This window comes from Ictidomys tridecemlineatus, chromosome 5 (assembly GCF_052094955.1).
Source record: "Ictidomys tridecemlineatus isolate mIctTri1 chromosome 5, mIctTri1.hap1, whole genome shotgun sequence".
NCBI classification, from domain to species: Eukaryota; Metazoa; Chordata; class Mammalia; order Rodentia; family Sciuridae; genus Ictidomys; species Ictidomys tridecemlineatus.
Genome location: NC_135481.1, coordinates 193,932,061 through 193,948,916, shown reverse-complemented (window position 1 = coordinate 193,948,916; position 16,856 = coordinate 193,932,061). Strand labels below are relative to the sequence as shown.

General features: G+C 46.5%; 1 protein-coding gene across 1 annotated transcript in view; it reads right to left on the bottom strand.

The window, feature by feature from the left end:
• The window catches only part of B4galt5 (beta-1,4-galactosyltransferase 5), a 72,307-nt gene extending 67,717 nt beyond the window's left edge, over positions 1 to 4,590 (bottom strand). Inside the window, exon 1 of the mRNA XM_078051953.1 lies at positions 4,320 to 4,590. Coding sequence (XP_077908079.1) covers positions 4,320 to 4,575 — 256 coding nt within the window. The 5' untranslated portion in view covers positions 4,576 to 4,590. The remainder of the gene's footprint in view (positions 1 to 4,319) is intronic.
• Between the last annotated feature and the right edge of the window lie 12,266 nt (positions 4,591 to 16,856).

The following is a 16,856-nucleotide window of genomic DNA, read 5'->3' as shown; positions in this document are numbered from 1 at the left end:
TGAAATAAGGATACTGTGTCCATCTACAACTAAAAAATAAGTATATATATTTAAAAAAAAGGAAACTTTCAACTCCAAACCCAAGACCTTGCTTCCAATATAGCAAAACCTCTGCATAGGGGCTGGGATTGTGGCTCAGGAGTAGAGCGCTCGCCTAGCACAAGCGGGACCCAGGTTCCATCCTCAGCACCACATAAAAATAAAGGCATTGTGTTGTGTCCATCTACACCTAAAAAATAAATAAATAATAAACCTCTGCATAGAGGACAGAAACCACCCTGAGAAACCCTGGTCAACGGTGGTGCTGCTCTGTTTTATAACTCCAACCTGTTCTCCAAATATGGATTCCTTCTAAGAAAGAATGCACAACACTATACTCAAATATGTGAGCCAGAGTGTGTGTGTGGGTTGAGGGAAATTCAGAAGGTGTCTTTAGCAGGATGAGGTTTTTTAATTTTCTAAATGAAATAATCCACATTTCCCCATACACATTTCATTCGAGAAAAGCCCAGGCATTAAGTACCTGGTGTTCAAAGGGTATGTTGGTGTAAAACAAACAAAAAAAGTCTATTTCATGATATACTTGACTGGAGGAGATCTGAAAAATTTTAGTGATTATTAGAAAAAAAATGATATTGATTATATAAAACACGTATCTTCTCTAAAACCTTAGGTCCAATATTTGTATAGCACGTACACGAATCATCAACCTTCTACATACTAAACATTTCCCTAGCTCTATTGATGTATGATATTTTTCAAAGCTGACTAAAAACTCTATTAAGATGCAGTTCTATCTTCTTTTTCAAATAGTTTCATTTTGTTTTTTGAAGTATCAGATCACAGAAGTCAAGTGACTTGCTCAAGGTCATTTGATCAAGTCAGGTGAAATTAGAGTCCTGGTTCCTGCCTTCTAAAAGCTAGCCATAAATCAAACTTTTCTTGAAACTAAGCAGGCCAAAAAAAGAAAAAAGAAAGAAAATCATTCATTTCCTTTTTCATCAATCAAAGAACAAGAGAAAAGTAGTTTAAATGGCAGAACAGAATTTTAATTAACAAAATTCCATTAATGTATAAACTACTACCCTTAACCACACAGTACTGGTTGCTGTGTTAACAATGTGCAGAGGTCAAGAACCTGTACCTTGCCATGATAGCACCATAAAGTCCCTACCATGTTTTAAAATCAGCACTTTTATGTATATTTGTAAATAGCTCACTCCTGTTATCTTTTAAAAGACCTGATCAAGCTAGAACATTAGAAGTACTCTGAGCTCTTAGATTTCTTTTAAGTTAAAGGGCCATTAATATGTTCAAAGTTTTCTTCAGAGTCCTGAAAGGAAAAGGGATACCTCAATCCTACAGGTGAAACAGATGTTAGTGATGAGGGCAGAGGCCATACATGTTCATGATCTTATCACCTTCCTCTTCCCTTTTCAAACCCACCACTTTTCTCATACTTTCTGCCCATCCTTTTAATTTCTCCTACAGTGCTGATATAAAACACTACTTATTTAAAAAAAAAAAATTTATATATTTTTATGTGGTGCTGAGGATCGAACCCAGTGCCTCGCACATGCTAGGCTAGCACTCTGCCACTGAGCTACAACCATAGCCCTAAAACAGTACCTCTGAATTTAACATAACATCCAGCACAACCATATTTTTAAAATACTCACTGGATTGGATAGGGATATTAGAGTACTTTGGATTTGTTGCAAACACACTAGGGTCACATTCAGGAATTTCCCATGTACCTAATTTTCTAGGTCAGTTGGTATCATTACCCCCATTTCACAGAAAACTCTCAAGTCCAAGAAAATTTCCATTTGCTTTTGATTATGGATCAACAATGTTAAGAACTACAATCACCTAAAAAATACTAAGTTAATGGTTAGGCTGAAATTTTGTCTAGGTGGTATTAAACACAAATAACTTTAAAACGTTTATAACTAACATGATTTTTTTCATTCCAAATTCAAGTCTACCTATTTCTGAATATAATTGTACTGGTGGAGTGATAATTTCTCTTTGCCCTTGAGCACATGGCCACAAGTTATACAAAATAAATCAAGAGCAAGGACGGGGAAAAAAAAAATTAAACCTAGGAGGAAACAGGAGTCTGCCACTTTCCATTGTGCCAGAAAAGAGATGTGTCATTATCTGCAAATGTTTCAGACCAAACTATATGAAACAGTTAATACACTGTTTTGACCTACAAAACAGAATTTCATGTGGTTCAAACTAATATATTTTCTAAGCTCATTTTAATAACTGTCTCAAATAAGGTCTTCATATCCCAAGGCACATGAGACGATGTATTCCTTCAGGCTGCCTTAACCTTTTGGGAGCATCTACCTCCCCACAGTCCAAAGCTAGACATTTGGAAAATTAAGTTCATTATTAACAAGGCAAGACAAACTGCTAAACCTAACAGTGGTTGTGTAAAGACCAGGACTCCTCCACATCCTTTTTACTGTTCCTCTTTCCCACTAACAGAACCGAAAACTAAGTAGATCAGCCTTTGCAAACACTTAGATCCAAGGAGACACCAATGAAAACTGAAGTGCTTTACATCTTTCAGTCATACAATATATGGCACTTTAAGCATAGTTCCATGGACCAAAAGTCTACCATTGGGGAATCTTGATTAATCCTAATTTTCAACTCTGTAGAAGAATTTGGCTCCAAACCTTTCCAATCAAAAGGGTGATTATCTCCTCCATGGGACACAGTCTCCCCTTTAGATACAGCTGACTTATGGAACCAGACCAGAAATACCTGTCACTTTCACAAAAGGAGGGGGAGAATGGCTCTACCACTGCCTCTGGGTCCAAACCCATCACTTTGGATCCACTTTTAAGAAATCTAATATCCAGTATGCTAATGAATTATTTTCTCAATTAATTCCACTAATTAGTCATCTATTCTTGTTCTGCCAGAATCCCTATCTTTTTACCATCTAATCATTCAGTGCCAACAAGCCACATATTCTACCTCCCTAGAGGGATGCATTTCCCTAAGACACTGGGTAAATAAATGGTTAGGGTAATCTGATGCTGCCTGTTCCAGCTTCCCAGATCCAGTTCACAGTACCAAACATCAATATTAACCATCAAGGGAAAATATGCTTCTTTAAATAATCAGGAGAGAATCTCCTGCTCTATCTGGAAACTTCTCTGTTCTGCCAGTTCAGTATTGGCAGTCAACAGACAATGGCACTCGTTACTACTACAATACTAAAAGGCATTTTCCCTATAGCTAAACCATCATCTCTGACACCGAAATAATCAGAATTTTTTAGCAGAATTTACTGTCCTTGCCTCTCCCCCCAACTGCATCTTCTGCTCATTTTTCGCCCAACACTGAGGTTTTATCTGAGTTCCATGGTGATGCCAAGGCAGGTAAAGATATTCTTTAAATCTTCCACCTACTCCCTTATTTTCTGAAACTTACACATAATCAATGTTTTTACTTATTTTGAAAACTCTCATGCACCAGGTAGAGTGATAATAGCTTTAAAAAGCATTTATCTACTTCCACCCTTAAATCTTTATGGGTTGGGGTTCGTACCCCCATTTTACAGAGGAGAAAAGCTGAGGCTCGGTCACCTGCCCAAGGTCATCCCGGGCAGGGGCTGGGATCCAGGTTTGACCTGGATGTCCTCTGTCCTCCGCCGGCTCGGTTCTCACAGTGCGTGCGGGCGGGGTGCGCTCCTCGGGGCTGTCTTCCTTGGAGGACGAGCCTCTGAGAAGAACCAGTCCCCTTCCCTGTCTTCGCCGCGCTCCCCCCACTTCCACCTGGCAGCGGCTCCGGAGGCCCTAGTCACAGTCCCTCCTCTGGGGCCAATTCAAACTTCCCCTCGGTCCCCAAAGCAGGCACCGGCTGACACGAGGAGCCGCCTCCTCCCCGCCCGCAAGGCTGGGAGCGGGCGAGTGGAAGAAAGGAGGGCGCGGATACCCCCCTTCCCCGGGCTCGGACTCGGGGGCCGGGGGCGCGCAGGACGCGGCGGGGGAGTGGGCAGCGCGGGCGGGCCAGGGGTCGGCGGGACCCGGGGACCGGGGGACCGGAGACCCGGCGCGGGAGCGCGGCTCGGGCGGGCCGGGGGCTCCGGCGCCGGGGGAGGATGCGCGGGCGGCGGGGCGCTGCCGCGGCGCCCGGTCGGTGCGCGGAATGCCGGGAGCCGCGCCGGGGCGGCGGGAAGGGGTCCGCGGGGCGGCGGGCGGGGCCCCGGGGCCGGGCGCGCCGGGCGGGGAGGTGCGGCGGCCTCAGGCGCGCCGGGCCGGGTCGGGGTCGGGTCCCGGGAGGCCCCCTCCTACCTATGCCGGGCGCCACATAGACGAAGTAGAGCAGCGAGGACGAGAGCGAGAAGAAGAAGAGCGCGGCGAGCAGCGAGCGGCGCGGCAGCCGCAGCAGCCCCCGGCGGGCGCGCATGCTGCAGCCGGGCGGCCGCTCGAGGGCCGGGCCTGCTCCCGCCGCCTGGGTCTCGGCCGCCGCCTCCGGAGCCTCGCAGGCCGCCGCCGCCGCCGCCGCCTCGCGGATCCCAGCCGCCGGCCGCCGCGGGCCGGGCCACATGAAGCGGGCGGGGGCCGCGCGGCCCGGAGCGAGCGCAGCGACGGGGGCGGGGCGGGCGGTCGCAAGGGGGCGGAGGGGCGGGGCCAGCGCCGCCGGGCACCGTCGCAAAAGACCCGCGCGCGCGCTCGCCGCCCGACCCCCCGTCGCCCCCGCGGCAGCGCGGCGGCTTTAGGGAGCGTCACCAAATGACGACAGCCCCTCTCCCCGCGGGGCCACCGCCCAGGCTTGCGGGGAGCGTCTCTCAAGAGCCAGCCGTCTTCGCGCTCCGGCTCCTGGAGAAGGGGGCCAAGGGGCTATCTGCAAAGTCTGACCGTCTGGTAGCCCACTGCGGCAGAAGAACTGGGATTGTAACGTTGGGGGGCTCGGCCTGGTATACGCTTTCATTCATTTGTTTATTTATTCATTCAATCAATTCATTATTTATTTATTGAATGCCAGATGCAGTTGGTGCTGAGAACAAAACAGATTAAATCTCTTGTCTTCTTTGAACTTACATTCATGTGGAGGAGAATCAACGCAAATCAATCAATAATTATCTGGTACTAATAACAGATATGAGCAAAATAAAACAGGAGGATGTGTTGGCAGTAGGCTACAGTAGACAAGGAAGGTCTCCCTAAGCAGCTGACATCAGCTGAGACGAAGGGTGAGAAAGAGCCAGCCACAAGTGAGGACAGAGCAGTGCCACCAGGGGGAACAGCAGGGCAAAGGCCCTGAGGTAGAGAAAGCCCACTCTGGCCCCAGGTTGAATCCAAGGCCAGCAAGTGAAGTAGGAGACCTGTAGACAGGTGCACATCCCAGGGAACAGGGAACCAAAGAGGAAACTGACATTGCTATAAGGAGAAGCAAGTCACAAGTCACGCCCTTCCCCGCAATACTGTCCTGACTCTGAAGGCAGGCCCTTGACTACTGAGCCGTAAACTGCCTCAGTGGTCTCTCTGGACCCTGCAGCTCATTCTGTAGGCAAATCGGTGCCCTACCCCATCACTTTAGCACAGGACCATATCTAAAACAGTACCTCAAGATCAGCCTTGAGCCAGAGCACCTCAGAAGGCAGTGAGCAATAGCTAGAGACCCATGGGGAGTGACAGTAGCACCCCACCATCTTCAAGAAGCTCCCAGATGAATCCAAGAGGCAAGTGTCCCCCATGTGGGCACATCTGAAACCAGAGCCCTGTCTTGGAATATGTCAGAAGCCAGGAGTGGGGAACTTTTCAGGGATTCTGTGAGAACCAAAATTAATCCTACTCTATATTCCTAAAGCAATTTGAACTTTTTCCACTGTTAACTTGACCCTTTTAAGGGGAGGCTATAGAGCCAGACTGCCGGGGTTCTTTAACTCCCAGCTCTTCCATTCTTAGCTTGTGACCTTAAGCAAGTTACTTAAACTCTCTGTACCTTAATACAATGGGAATGTCATTAGTAATGACCATATGAGGTTGTTGTGAGGATTTGACTGATACATGCAATGCCTGACACATGGTAAATGCACAGGGGTCTCGCCTTATCCAACAGTCCTGGGAAATGGGATGGGAGAGAAGAGGCTTTAAAAAGAGAAGCAGAGAATTTTGATTTGGATAGATGTGGGTTCAACTCTCAGCTTGGCCTAAACTTTACTGTGTGACCTTGAGCAAACCTCTTATCTCTCTGAGCTTCTGTTCATTTGTGAAATGCGCCCGCCCCGTGCCACCTACCCCATAGGGATGTGATGTAGATTAGGTGAGGTTAGTGTGGAAAGGCCCTGAACCAAACTCTCTAAACTAATCTGATTTTGAATACTTTTTCTTTAGCCAATATAATAACCCTTTTTAACACCCATGTCTAAGAAATATTTTTTTTTTTGAGAGAGGGGAGAGAGAGAGAGAGAGAGAGAATTTTTTTTAATATTTATTTTTTTAGTTCTCGGCGGACACAACATCTTTGTTGGTATGTGGTGCTGAGGATCGAACCCGGGCCGCACGCATGCCAGGCGAGCGCGCTACCGCTTGAGCCACATCCCCAGCCCCAGAAATATTTTTTAAATGCACAGAAAAGTTTTAACTTTTAAGAACAATCCAACACATTTGTACACTCTCCACCTGAATTCAACAATTGTTATCCTTGCTGGCTGCGATGGCACATGCCTATAATCCCAGCAAGTCTGGAGGCTGAGACAGGAGGATCACAAATTTGAGGCCAACCCAGGCAATTTATCAAGACCCTGTCTCAAAATTTAAAAATAAATAAATAAAAAGGATAAAGCTTGGTGGTAGAGTGCCTGCCCCTGGGTTCAATTTCCAGTGGGGGAAGGGGGGCAGCAAGAACAAGTAAATTAGCAATCGTATCATATCCTTATAACTTCTGGTCTATTCTGGAGGCCTTGACCAGGAGACCTTGCTACATCTAGACTAAATACTGATGACCAACCTCTGTTACATCTCTCCCTCTTTTTCTTCCTGTTTGGCAGTACTGGGGACTGATCAGGAGCTGAACTGTATCCCTAGCTCTTTTTATCTTATTTTATTTTATTTTGAGCCAGGGTCTGACTGGCCTCAAACTTGCAATCCTCCTGCCTCAGTCTCCTGAGTAGCTAGGATTACAGGTTACATTTTTTTTTTAATGGACGAAGAAGGGGGAAAAAAGATATTGGGGTTCCTGTCTCAATTCCCCCCATCATGCTCCTTTTTCATCTCCAAGTCAAGTTTCCAGCTCACCCCGGTATTCGTTTTTCATTCATTCCTTCCCTGGACTGCTCAATCCCTCCGTCAAACAGACTTGAATTCTGCTTCCTGCTAGAGTGTTACCTCTCCCAAGACTTTCCTCCAAGGGAGCTTCCCTGTCCCCAGCCTCTCTGTCCATCCCCTGGCATCGTATGGTCCATGCATGTGTTCACTTGTTCGTTTTTCTGTCTCCCAGATCAGAAACTAAATTCCCCAAGGGCAGGGATTTTGTTTCATTTTCTGCCATATTCTTGCATGTTATACAGTGTCCAGGGCCAGTAGGTGCTCAATAATTGTTGAAGAAATGCTGGAAAGACACCAGATGTGCTTTGTGCGCATGCTGGGCCTGGCAGGAGCAGAGATGACTAAGTGGAGGTTCCTGTAGTCCTGCTGTGGGATGACAGGGAGGTGAGCAAGCTGGGACAAGGAGGTGAAGGCAGGACTCATTGTAGCTGGCCTTAGGGAAGCCAACCTGAGAAATTCTAGATTGACTTTGAAGGGACATGAAACAGATTTGCTCAAGGGGCAGTGACGGAGGCACCTGGCTGGCTGCAGCAGCTGGTTCCTGCAAGAAACAGGAAAAGGTGAGGACTGAGACTGGAAGACCTTGACCCTCGAGCTCAGCAGGCCCTGGGGCCAGCCAGATCTGATGATCAACCGGTCCTACCTCCTCCTGGCCCTCCCCTTTCATTCACACCAGTTGCTTCATCTCCTGGACCTTCATTTGCACAACTGTAAAATGGAGATCCTATAGTTCCTTGCCTTAGAGTTGCCAAGAGGATTCAGGAAAGAGTCCCTCCAGTTCCTGGCATGTAACAGTGCTCAATCCACGGGAGCCTTGCTGTTCTTACACTGTTTCCTGAGAGCTGTACAGAGCCCTTGGAGGTTCTGGAGCAGGGGAATGGCCTAAAGAAAGGGAGGCCCCCCCGAGTAGATCTCAGGAGAGCATAGTTGAGCCTCCTGTGCTTCTAACCGCCCAGCTGCAGGTTAGCCCAAGCCAAACACACAAAAAAAGGATCCAGCCTAAAGGTAAAAATCGTAAGTATCACCTTGCCCTGCTCACCCCTTCGGACTCTCCTACAGCAGGTCCCAGGCCCACGCCCTGAGGAAGCCATTGCATAATCCATAAACATGCAGGAGTAAGATAACACACAGAGCAGAGACTATCAGTTCAAACTCCAGGAGCAGCAGCAGATAAAGAGCACAAGCATGCATATAACTGCAGCCATCAAGGGCTCCCAGTGCCAAGAACTCCTGAAGGCTGAGCAGTGGTTGACCCTGAGATTCACCCTGGTAGCCTAAAGCTGAGCTATGGCTAATCAGTCACTCTCAGGAGAAATGAGACTCAGAGCAGAAGGGACACTTATCACTTCCTGTCAGCAGCTATAAAAGTCAGTGGGTCCTATGCCATTCTTTTCTCTCTACCAAATAACCATCATGTTCTACAGAGCAGCTGAGTTCTAGAATGAAAAGGAATCCTCCAACTGCCTTGGTCTAGTGACGAACTCATAGCATGAACAAGAAAGAAAACATTGTTTTAAGCTTTAGATATCAGGGCTGTTTGTTACTGCAGCATAACCTGGCCTATCCTAACTGAATATAAATATACTCTTCTGCAACTTGCTTTCTCTTGACATCATTTCTGTAACATGTATCCATAATGATACAGGAAAATTGAGTTTATTTATTTCTACTGCTATATAATATTTTATTATATAACTAGGTCACACTTTTTTAAAAATCATTTTTCTGATGAGGTCTATTTAAGTCATTTACAATTTTTTGCTTAGTTTTTTTTTTTAAGAGAGAGAGAGAATTTTTTTTTAATATTTATTTTTCGGCGGACACAACATCTTTGTTTGTATGTGGTGCTGAGGATCGAACCCAGGCCGCACGCATGCCAGGCGAGCACGCTACCGCTTGAGCCACATCCCCAGCCCTGTTCTTAGTTTTCTATAGCTCTGTAGCCAAGTTCTTTTGTAAAAGGCAGATAGTAAATGTTGTACAAGCTGTACAATCCCTGGCACAACTACTTAAATCTGCTATTGTAGCATAAAAGCCACCATAGACAGTAAATGAACAAATGTGCATGGCTGTTCTGATAAAATTTTATTTACAAAGACAAGTGGTGGGCCAGATTTGCCCAGAGGTGATTGTTTGCTGAGCCTCGCTTTAGAGGATGAGCCTTTATTTCATGAAAGTATTTACAATAGGTTATTGTACTTAGTAAATATCGATTTTTTGTTTTGTCTTTAAAATTAGTTTTATAAACTACCACCCTTCAGTTTATTTGATCTATTTCTCTTACCAGATTAAGCTTCTTCAAATATAATTTGCTTGTTTGTTTTGTTTTTGGTGCTGGGGATCGAACCCAAGGCCTTGTGCATGCAAGGCAAGCACTCTATCAACGAAGCTAGCCAGCCCCAAGCTTCTTCAAATATAATTGCATCACATCATTCTTCTACCTCAAAACATTGGTGGCTCTTTATAGTCTGTAGAACTATTCCTAACCTTCATTTGGTCTTTAAGACCCTCCATGATCTGGCCATGCACTTTGTATCCCCCTACTTCTTTCCAACATGTGATAGAGCACAGCCATGGCCCAGGTCTGCTCTCTTCCTGCCCTTCAGCCCTCCTGAGGACTTCAAGATTTTATACTGAAGAATGTCCTTAAGTAACAGCCTGTGATTCCACACCACCAGGAGACCAGTCAGCATTTCGGGAGTCTCTCCATGGTTGGGGGCTCAGTCAGCATTTCAGGAGTTCCTACAGGGTTGGGGGCTCAGTCAGGGTTCCCGGAGCACATATGTGGGAGAGAGCTCAATCAGCCTCCCCTAATTCCACACAGAAGGGGTTTCTGCTAACATTCCAAGTCCACACAGATGAGGAAGCTCCGCAGATGTTCCATCATGATAAGGAAAGCGGTTCTGTGGACGTTCCATGATTTCCTACCCAGGCAGGCACAAGAAGGGGCTCTGCAAACATCCCATGATTAACTGTTCTTCATAATTCTATATACAAGACGAAGAAGTTGTTCTACGACCCCCAAATTCTATCCTCAGGAAGTACTCAGGAGTGTTTCGTGATTTCATAATGAGGAGGCTTTATTGTGTTTCATAGTTCTACAGACAGAGACCAGCTGTGGAGACCTTTTGTCAAAGCAGATTCCACACTGCGATCCTAAGACAGGAGAGAACTCCTCACAATGAACAACTCTGCCGAGGGAAGGTGCTCATTTGCCCCATTCTTTTAGATCTGGGATCCCACCGTATGAACCTGGGGGACTCTGTGTGCGTTCAGGATGCGAGAGATACGAGGCCATTCTCTAAATATGCCCCTCTCCAGAGGAGGAGGCTGGCCAACAGGCCACGGCTGTACTCACAATCTGAAAGTCTGCAAATATCCTGTGGTTTTATCCATACGTAGAAGGGGGTTCAGACCCCATTCCGAGATCTTACACAGATGAAGGGGTCCAGCAAGATTCCTTGATTCTGCCAAGGGGAGAAAGAATCTCTGCAATATCCACTTACTCTATATAAAGGGGGAAAGGAGGTTTGGAAGCAGCCCGTGATTTTAAACCCAGGAAGGTGCTTGGGGAATCCTTGGCGATTCTGTGGCTATCAGGATCTTGGTCAGTCTGGTCTGATGAACGTTGGTGGCTGGACCGTTTCACCATCAGACTCCATAAGTCAGAGCCTGACTGTGTGAACATTTCAAGGACACAGAAAGACACGGAGACCTGGAGACCAATACAGACCCCCCCCCCAAAAAAAACACTGTAAAATGGAAACTAACCAATGTTTAATTAAAATGTCTACAAAATGTAGTATCAGTCAACTGCCTCTGGATTCAGATGATTGTATCTAATTGCACCTATTGACAACATGAAGAGGCAATTTTCTTAGGCTTAATAGGATGTGGTAGAGACTTAAAAGTAATGCAAGAGGCCCAGGAAGATCCTGAAATGGCCCTAGAGGAGGAAGCTGAGGGCAAGTTTCCATGGGAAGTTCCCATTTTGAAGCCACCCATGGCCCCTTCTCCAACCCAGTCCCTGAGAGCTGACAACCCAAAGCCAGGCCCAGTTCATTCACCATCCAGTGACTCTCGGGAGATGGACCGGGCTCCAGATAGCACCCAGCTTCCCTGTGGCCACAGTGGAAGCCGATTGGCCAAGGACAGTATGCTGTGGCAGGTGTCTGAAGGGATCAGATATTGTCATGGCCTCAGGAAGGAGCAACAGCTGTTTCAGCTTCTCTTTCCCTCTCCCCACAAGTGTCCCACGAGTCCCAGGGGAGGGCTCTGAGCCAGCCAGAGCATGGAAATGGGGCCAGAGCGGGGAGTTATGGCCCAACTAAGCCCCAGGGTCACAAGCGGGAATGAAGGCTGTTGATCAAAGGCAGGGAAAGAGAATCCGAGTCCAGGGTCTTAACATCCCGGAGCCCAGCCACGATCCATCAAACCCACATGACAGCGAATACAATTCTGGCCTGAGCTCGGGGTCTGTAGACAAGAAAGCTTTTCCTCTACCCATCTGAGGCTCCTCGCTGGACGCTTTCAACTAGACCAGTCAAGATGAACTAACAGAGAGCAGGAACACAAGTTCATTAACGTGGGCATCCATCACGTGTCCGCAGGAGCTCCCAGTGCTGTCGACCTCAGGGGTGAGTGGAACTTGGGCTTCAGTGACAACGTGTGCTAAACATAGAACAAAGGGCTTGGGGGCTACTGGGGGGGGTGTGGGGGAGGCAATTTACAGGAAAGTGACTAAATTTCCTCTATCGATGTAAATTTCCTCTACAAAAGGAAAATGTGGTTCCTATTTTTAAGCTTTTCTGCTGGTTCTCAGTGACCTTTAACTCAGAATATCCATACGCCAAAGAAGCACATTTCAGGTGGCGTATTCTGGTACCCTCCTGGCCAGAGGATGGGAAGAGGCGATAGCTGTTGCTTCTCAAGTTTTTAAACCATGTGCCCTTTTATGGAATATAAGAGCATCTTACAGATTCCTCTGGCATCATTAATGTAATTTTATTGTGTAGACAGGGTTATGCTAAATTGCCCAGGAGGGTCTTGAACTTACCTCCTGCCTGGGCCTCCCAAGTAGCTGGGATTATAGGCACACACACCACCAAGCCCACCACATGACACTTTTAAAAATTTTGTCTTCAAAAGCTCTGAGATGATTTAAGGAAGGCAAACACAGAATATCTTTAAATTAACTGAGACAGAAAGAAATTTGTTTGTTCGTGGTGCTGGAGCTAAGCAAGTGCTATACCCCTGAGCTGTACCCCACTCCAAGAAAGGAATTTCTTAAACCAGGCACAAAGAACATAAACTGTGAGGGGAAGAATAGTACACTTGCCTACATCAGAGTTCAATATTCCAGCCAGGTGCGGTGGCACATGTCTGTAACAGCTACTCAGGAGGCTGAGGCAGGAGGATCGCAAGTTCAAGGCCAGCCTGGGTAACTTAGGGAGACCCTGTCCCAAAATAAAAAATATAAAATGAGCTGGGATGTAGTTCGGTGGTAAAGCACTCCTAGATTCAATCTCCAGTACCTACCCCTTCCAAAAAAAAGAGAGAGATGAAGAGAAAGCATCAGTCCAATCACAAATAATAAAGGATTTCAAAAGGCATTTTGTTGAGACTAGGAAACCCAAAGGGCTCACCATCGTATAAAAAGTTGCTACCACTCAGAAGTATTCAGAGAAATGTGCTTAAAAACATAATGAGATACCAGCTCACATCTAGAGATTGACAGAAACTCTGCTTCTAGAAATGTGCTCCAAAGAAACTCTGGCCAAGTGAGCAGAGAAGAGCCATAGAGGGCTGCCCCCCCCCTGCCCACCCCCCCCCCCCCCACACACACACAGGGTTGAGCTGGGCAGTAAAAACTGCAGGCAGCTGAAATCCCATCTCTGGGGAATGGTGAATGAAATATGGGTTGGTCACTTGGTGGCACACCACGCAGCAGTTACAATGAATGAACTAGAACTTCCTGTGTGTCGGTAATTGATATTTATAATGTTATGAGAAAAGAGGGGGCTCAAAACGAGGCATGAGATGCACAGCGGGGTGACATTGGCTGGCCTGGCACACACCAACAACGGAACCGTCAATATTAGAGGAAAAAATGGAAGAAGGCCCAGCCCTAGCCTTGCCTGGCTCGCCTGCCTGCACCTCTTCCACACCGTGTTCACACAGCGATGCTGGGCACAAAGGAAAGCAGGGCCCGGGTTGGGAGGCAGTTCAGGGGGAGAGCTCATGCTTACCATGCCAGGGCTGCCGCCACCCCAGCAGGACACCAGAAACTAAAGTAAAAGGTATCAAAAAATCAGAACCTTCCTGCCCTGCTGGGGGGAAATGTAACAACATTGCGGAGCTGCTTTGGAAAATAAACTAGTGCTTCGTCAAAGAGTTAAAATCAGCTACCCTGACTGCCATTCTGCTCCTAGGTGTAGACCCCAGAGAAATGGAAACTCACGTCCACAGAAAAACCATACACCAGAGTTGAGAGTAGCATTGGATATCACAGCCAAAAAGTGGAAGCAAGTCAAATATCTATTGACCGCTGGGCACCGTGGCCCAGGCCTGGGATCCCAGCAACTCAGGAGGCTGAGGCAGGAGGATTGAAAGTTCAAAGCCAGCCTCAGCAAAAAGCAAGGTGCTAAACAACTCAGTGAGACCCTGTCTCTAAATAAAATACAAAATAGGGCTGGGGGTGTGGCTCAGTGGTCGGGAGGCCCCTGAGTTCAATCCCTAGTACCAAAAAACAAAACAAAACAAAAACAAAAACATAAAACCAAATATCCATTGACTGATGAACAGATAAATGTGTTATATCAGTATAAAGGAATAATATTCAGCCAAAAAGAAAAATAAAGAAAGAAAAAAAGAAGAATAAAAAGAAAGAAAAAAAGAAAGAAAGAAAGAACTGACACATGCTACTATGGGAATGATCTTGGAAGCTTTATGCTGGGTGAAAGAAGACACAGATTGTGTGAGTCCATTTAAGGCAATGTACAGAATCTGCAAATCTATAGATAGTAGTCATCTAGGGATGGGGGATGCAGGGAGGTGGGGGGGCTGCTAACAGGTGTGGGGTTTCTTGGGGGGGTGATGCAAATGTTCTAAACTTGATTGTTCTAAACTTGATGGTGGTTGCACTCTGTGAATACACTAAAAAGCATTGAATCCTATGTTTCTTTATTTTTTAATTGTATGTTTAAATGGATTCATTGTATGCTATGGGTAATGTTTCTCAATAACATTTATATATGTGTGTGTGTGTGTGTGTGTGTGTGTGTGTATAGATAGAGAGAGAAAGAGAGAGATTGTGTGTGTTAAATCCAGTTTAAATAAATCAACTTCCACACTTATTTTTTAGTTGTTGATGGATCTTTATTTTATTTGCGTATTTGTGTGTGGTGCTAGGAACCGAACCCAGTGCCTCACACATATAAGGCAAGTGCTCTATTGCTGAGCTCCAACTCCTGCCCCATCCCACACTTATTTTTTATTGAACTGGTTCCCCTCTCTACAAGTCTCTCATGACACACACACACACACACACACACACACACACACACACAGAGCTAACCACTATTGTTCATTTCTCTTTTTTTAATTTTTTTTTAGTTGTTGGTGGACACAATATCTTTATTTCATTTTTTTATGTGGTGCTAAGTTTCATTTTTTTTAATATTTATTTTTTAGTTTTCGGCGGACACAACATCTTTGTTGGTATGTGATGCTGAGGATTGAACCCGGGCCGCACGCATGCCAGGCGAGCGCGCTACCGCTTGAGCCACATCCCCAGCCCCATGTGGTGCTAAGTTTCGAACCCAATGCCTCACATGTGCTAAGCGAGCACTCTACCACTGAGCCACAGCCCCACCCCACTATTGTTCATTTCTTGTTGATTTTTCCAGAGTTTTCATGCATATAAAAGTAAATATAAGGTTTGGGGCTGGGGCTCAGCAGTAGAGCTCTCTCCTAGCACGTGTGAGGCCGTGGGCTCCATCCTCAGCACCACATAAAAATAAATAAGTAAAATAAAGGTATTGTGTCCAACTACAACTAAAAAATGAATATTTTTTTTTAAATGAATATTTTTTTAAAAAGTAAATATAAATATGGATTCTTCTCCCTCACCCTGGTACAAAGAAGCATCATCTTGCTTTGCCCTTCCTATAATGTGCCAGTGCATTTACACTTTCCTGATTCCTCTGATAGCCACATAGCATTCAATTTTATGGATAAAATTCGTTTAACTAGTCTTGGGATAGACATTTGGGTTGTTCCTAACTCTGTTCTTGTGCTGGGGATAGAACTGGTGGCCTAGTGCTCTACAACAGAGCTATACCCCCAGCCTCTACTCCATCCCCAGCCTCTACCCCACCCCCAGCCTCTACCCCACCTCTTTTTACCTTAACAATGTTACAAAGCATAGCTGTCCGATGCTTTGTAGCATATCCTGAAGGATAAATGACCAGAAATGGACTTTCTGAATCAACAGGTGCATCTCCGTAGTGGTGACTGACACTGCCAGATGGTGCCACACTGGCCCTACCCTGCACGTCCCCAGCAGCAAAGTGCGTGGTGCCTGATTTCACCCGCCTCGCTGAGGGAGGCAGCGTCTCTGTAGTTTAGTTTGCATTTCGTTTTCTGTGAGCATTCTTCCCACATGTTCAGGAGCCATGTGTATTTTTCTGGTCATTCTCTCTGTCGCTTCCCCACTGGGTGCACACTTTTCTTTCTATTTCTGAAAAGAAGATGCTCTCTACTAGGAGAACTCAGCCTTTTGTAGTGAGCGGAGGGTGCTTCTCCGTCCCTGTGCTTGGGTTTCTTGGCCTGCTTAGCTCCTCTTTCCTGTTCCCTAGACCTCCGCCCGCCCGCTGTCTTCGTCCAGGCGGGGCTATAACCAATCACCATAAACTGGACGGCTTATAAACCACAGAGGTGTGTTTTTCACAGTTCTGGAGACTGAGAAGTTCAAGATCAAGACACTGGCGGGTTCCGTGTGTAGCCAGGCCTTACCTGCTGGTTAGCTGGGGTCTTCTCACAGTGCTCTCCAGGGTGGAGGAGCGGGGAGGCAGCTGCCTGGGGCCCCTTATAAGGACACTGGTCACAAATTCCATCCAGGTGGGCTCCATCCTCATGACCTATCACTTTGCAAGGTGCGGTCTCCTGATACCTGATTCGATTGCCCTGCCTACGAAGAATCCGGTCCTCTACGATTACCTGAGGGGCTGCTGCACCGCGTCTGGTTCCTGGGAGTGATGTCCTTCCCGCTCCTTCTCAGCCATGAAAAGTTGGACTAAGTTGTCGGCTGTAACTTAAATCACTATAGTAATAAGAAACCTGAGGGAACACTTTTAAAAGTTCTGTGTGTAGACGCCGCCGTACCGAGGACACGACACACCGGATCCAAAGTGCCCTGACTTGGAACCCAGGAGAGCAAGTCGCCCTGGGAAGCCCCTCACATGCCCCTGACCCGCCACTGTCTTGTCTCGGGGTTTTCTCTGTTTCCCAAAGTGCTGGGAGGGGCTTCCTCTGAGGTCCCTTTCCCAGAAGGACTGC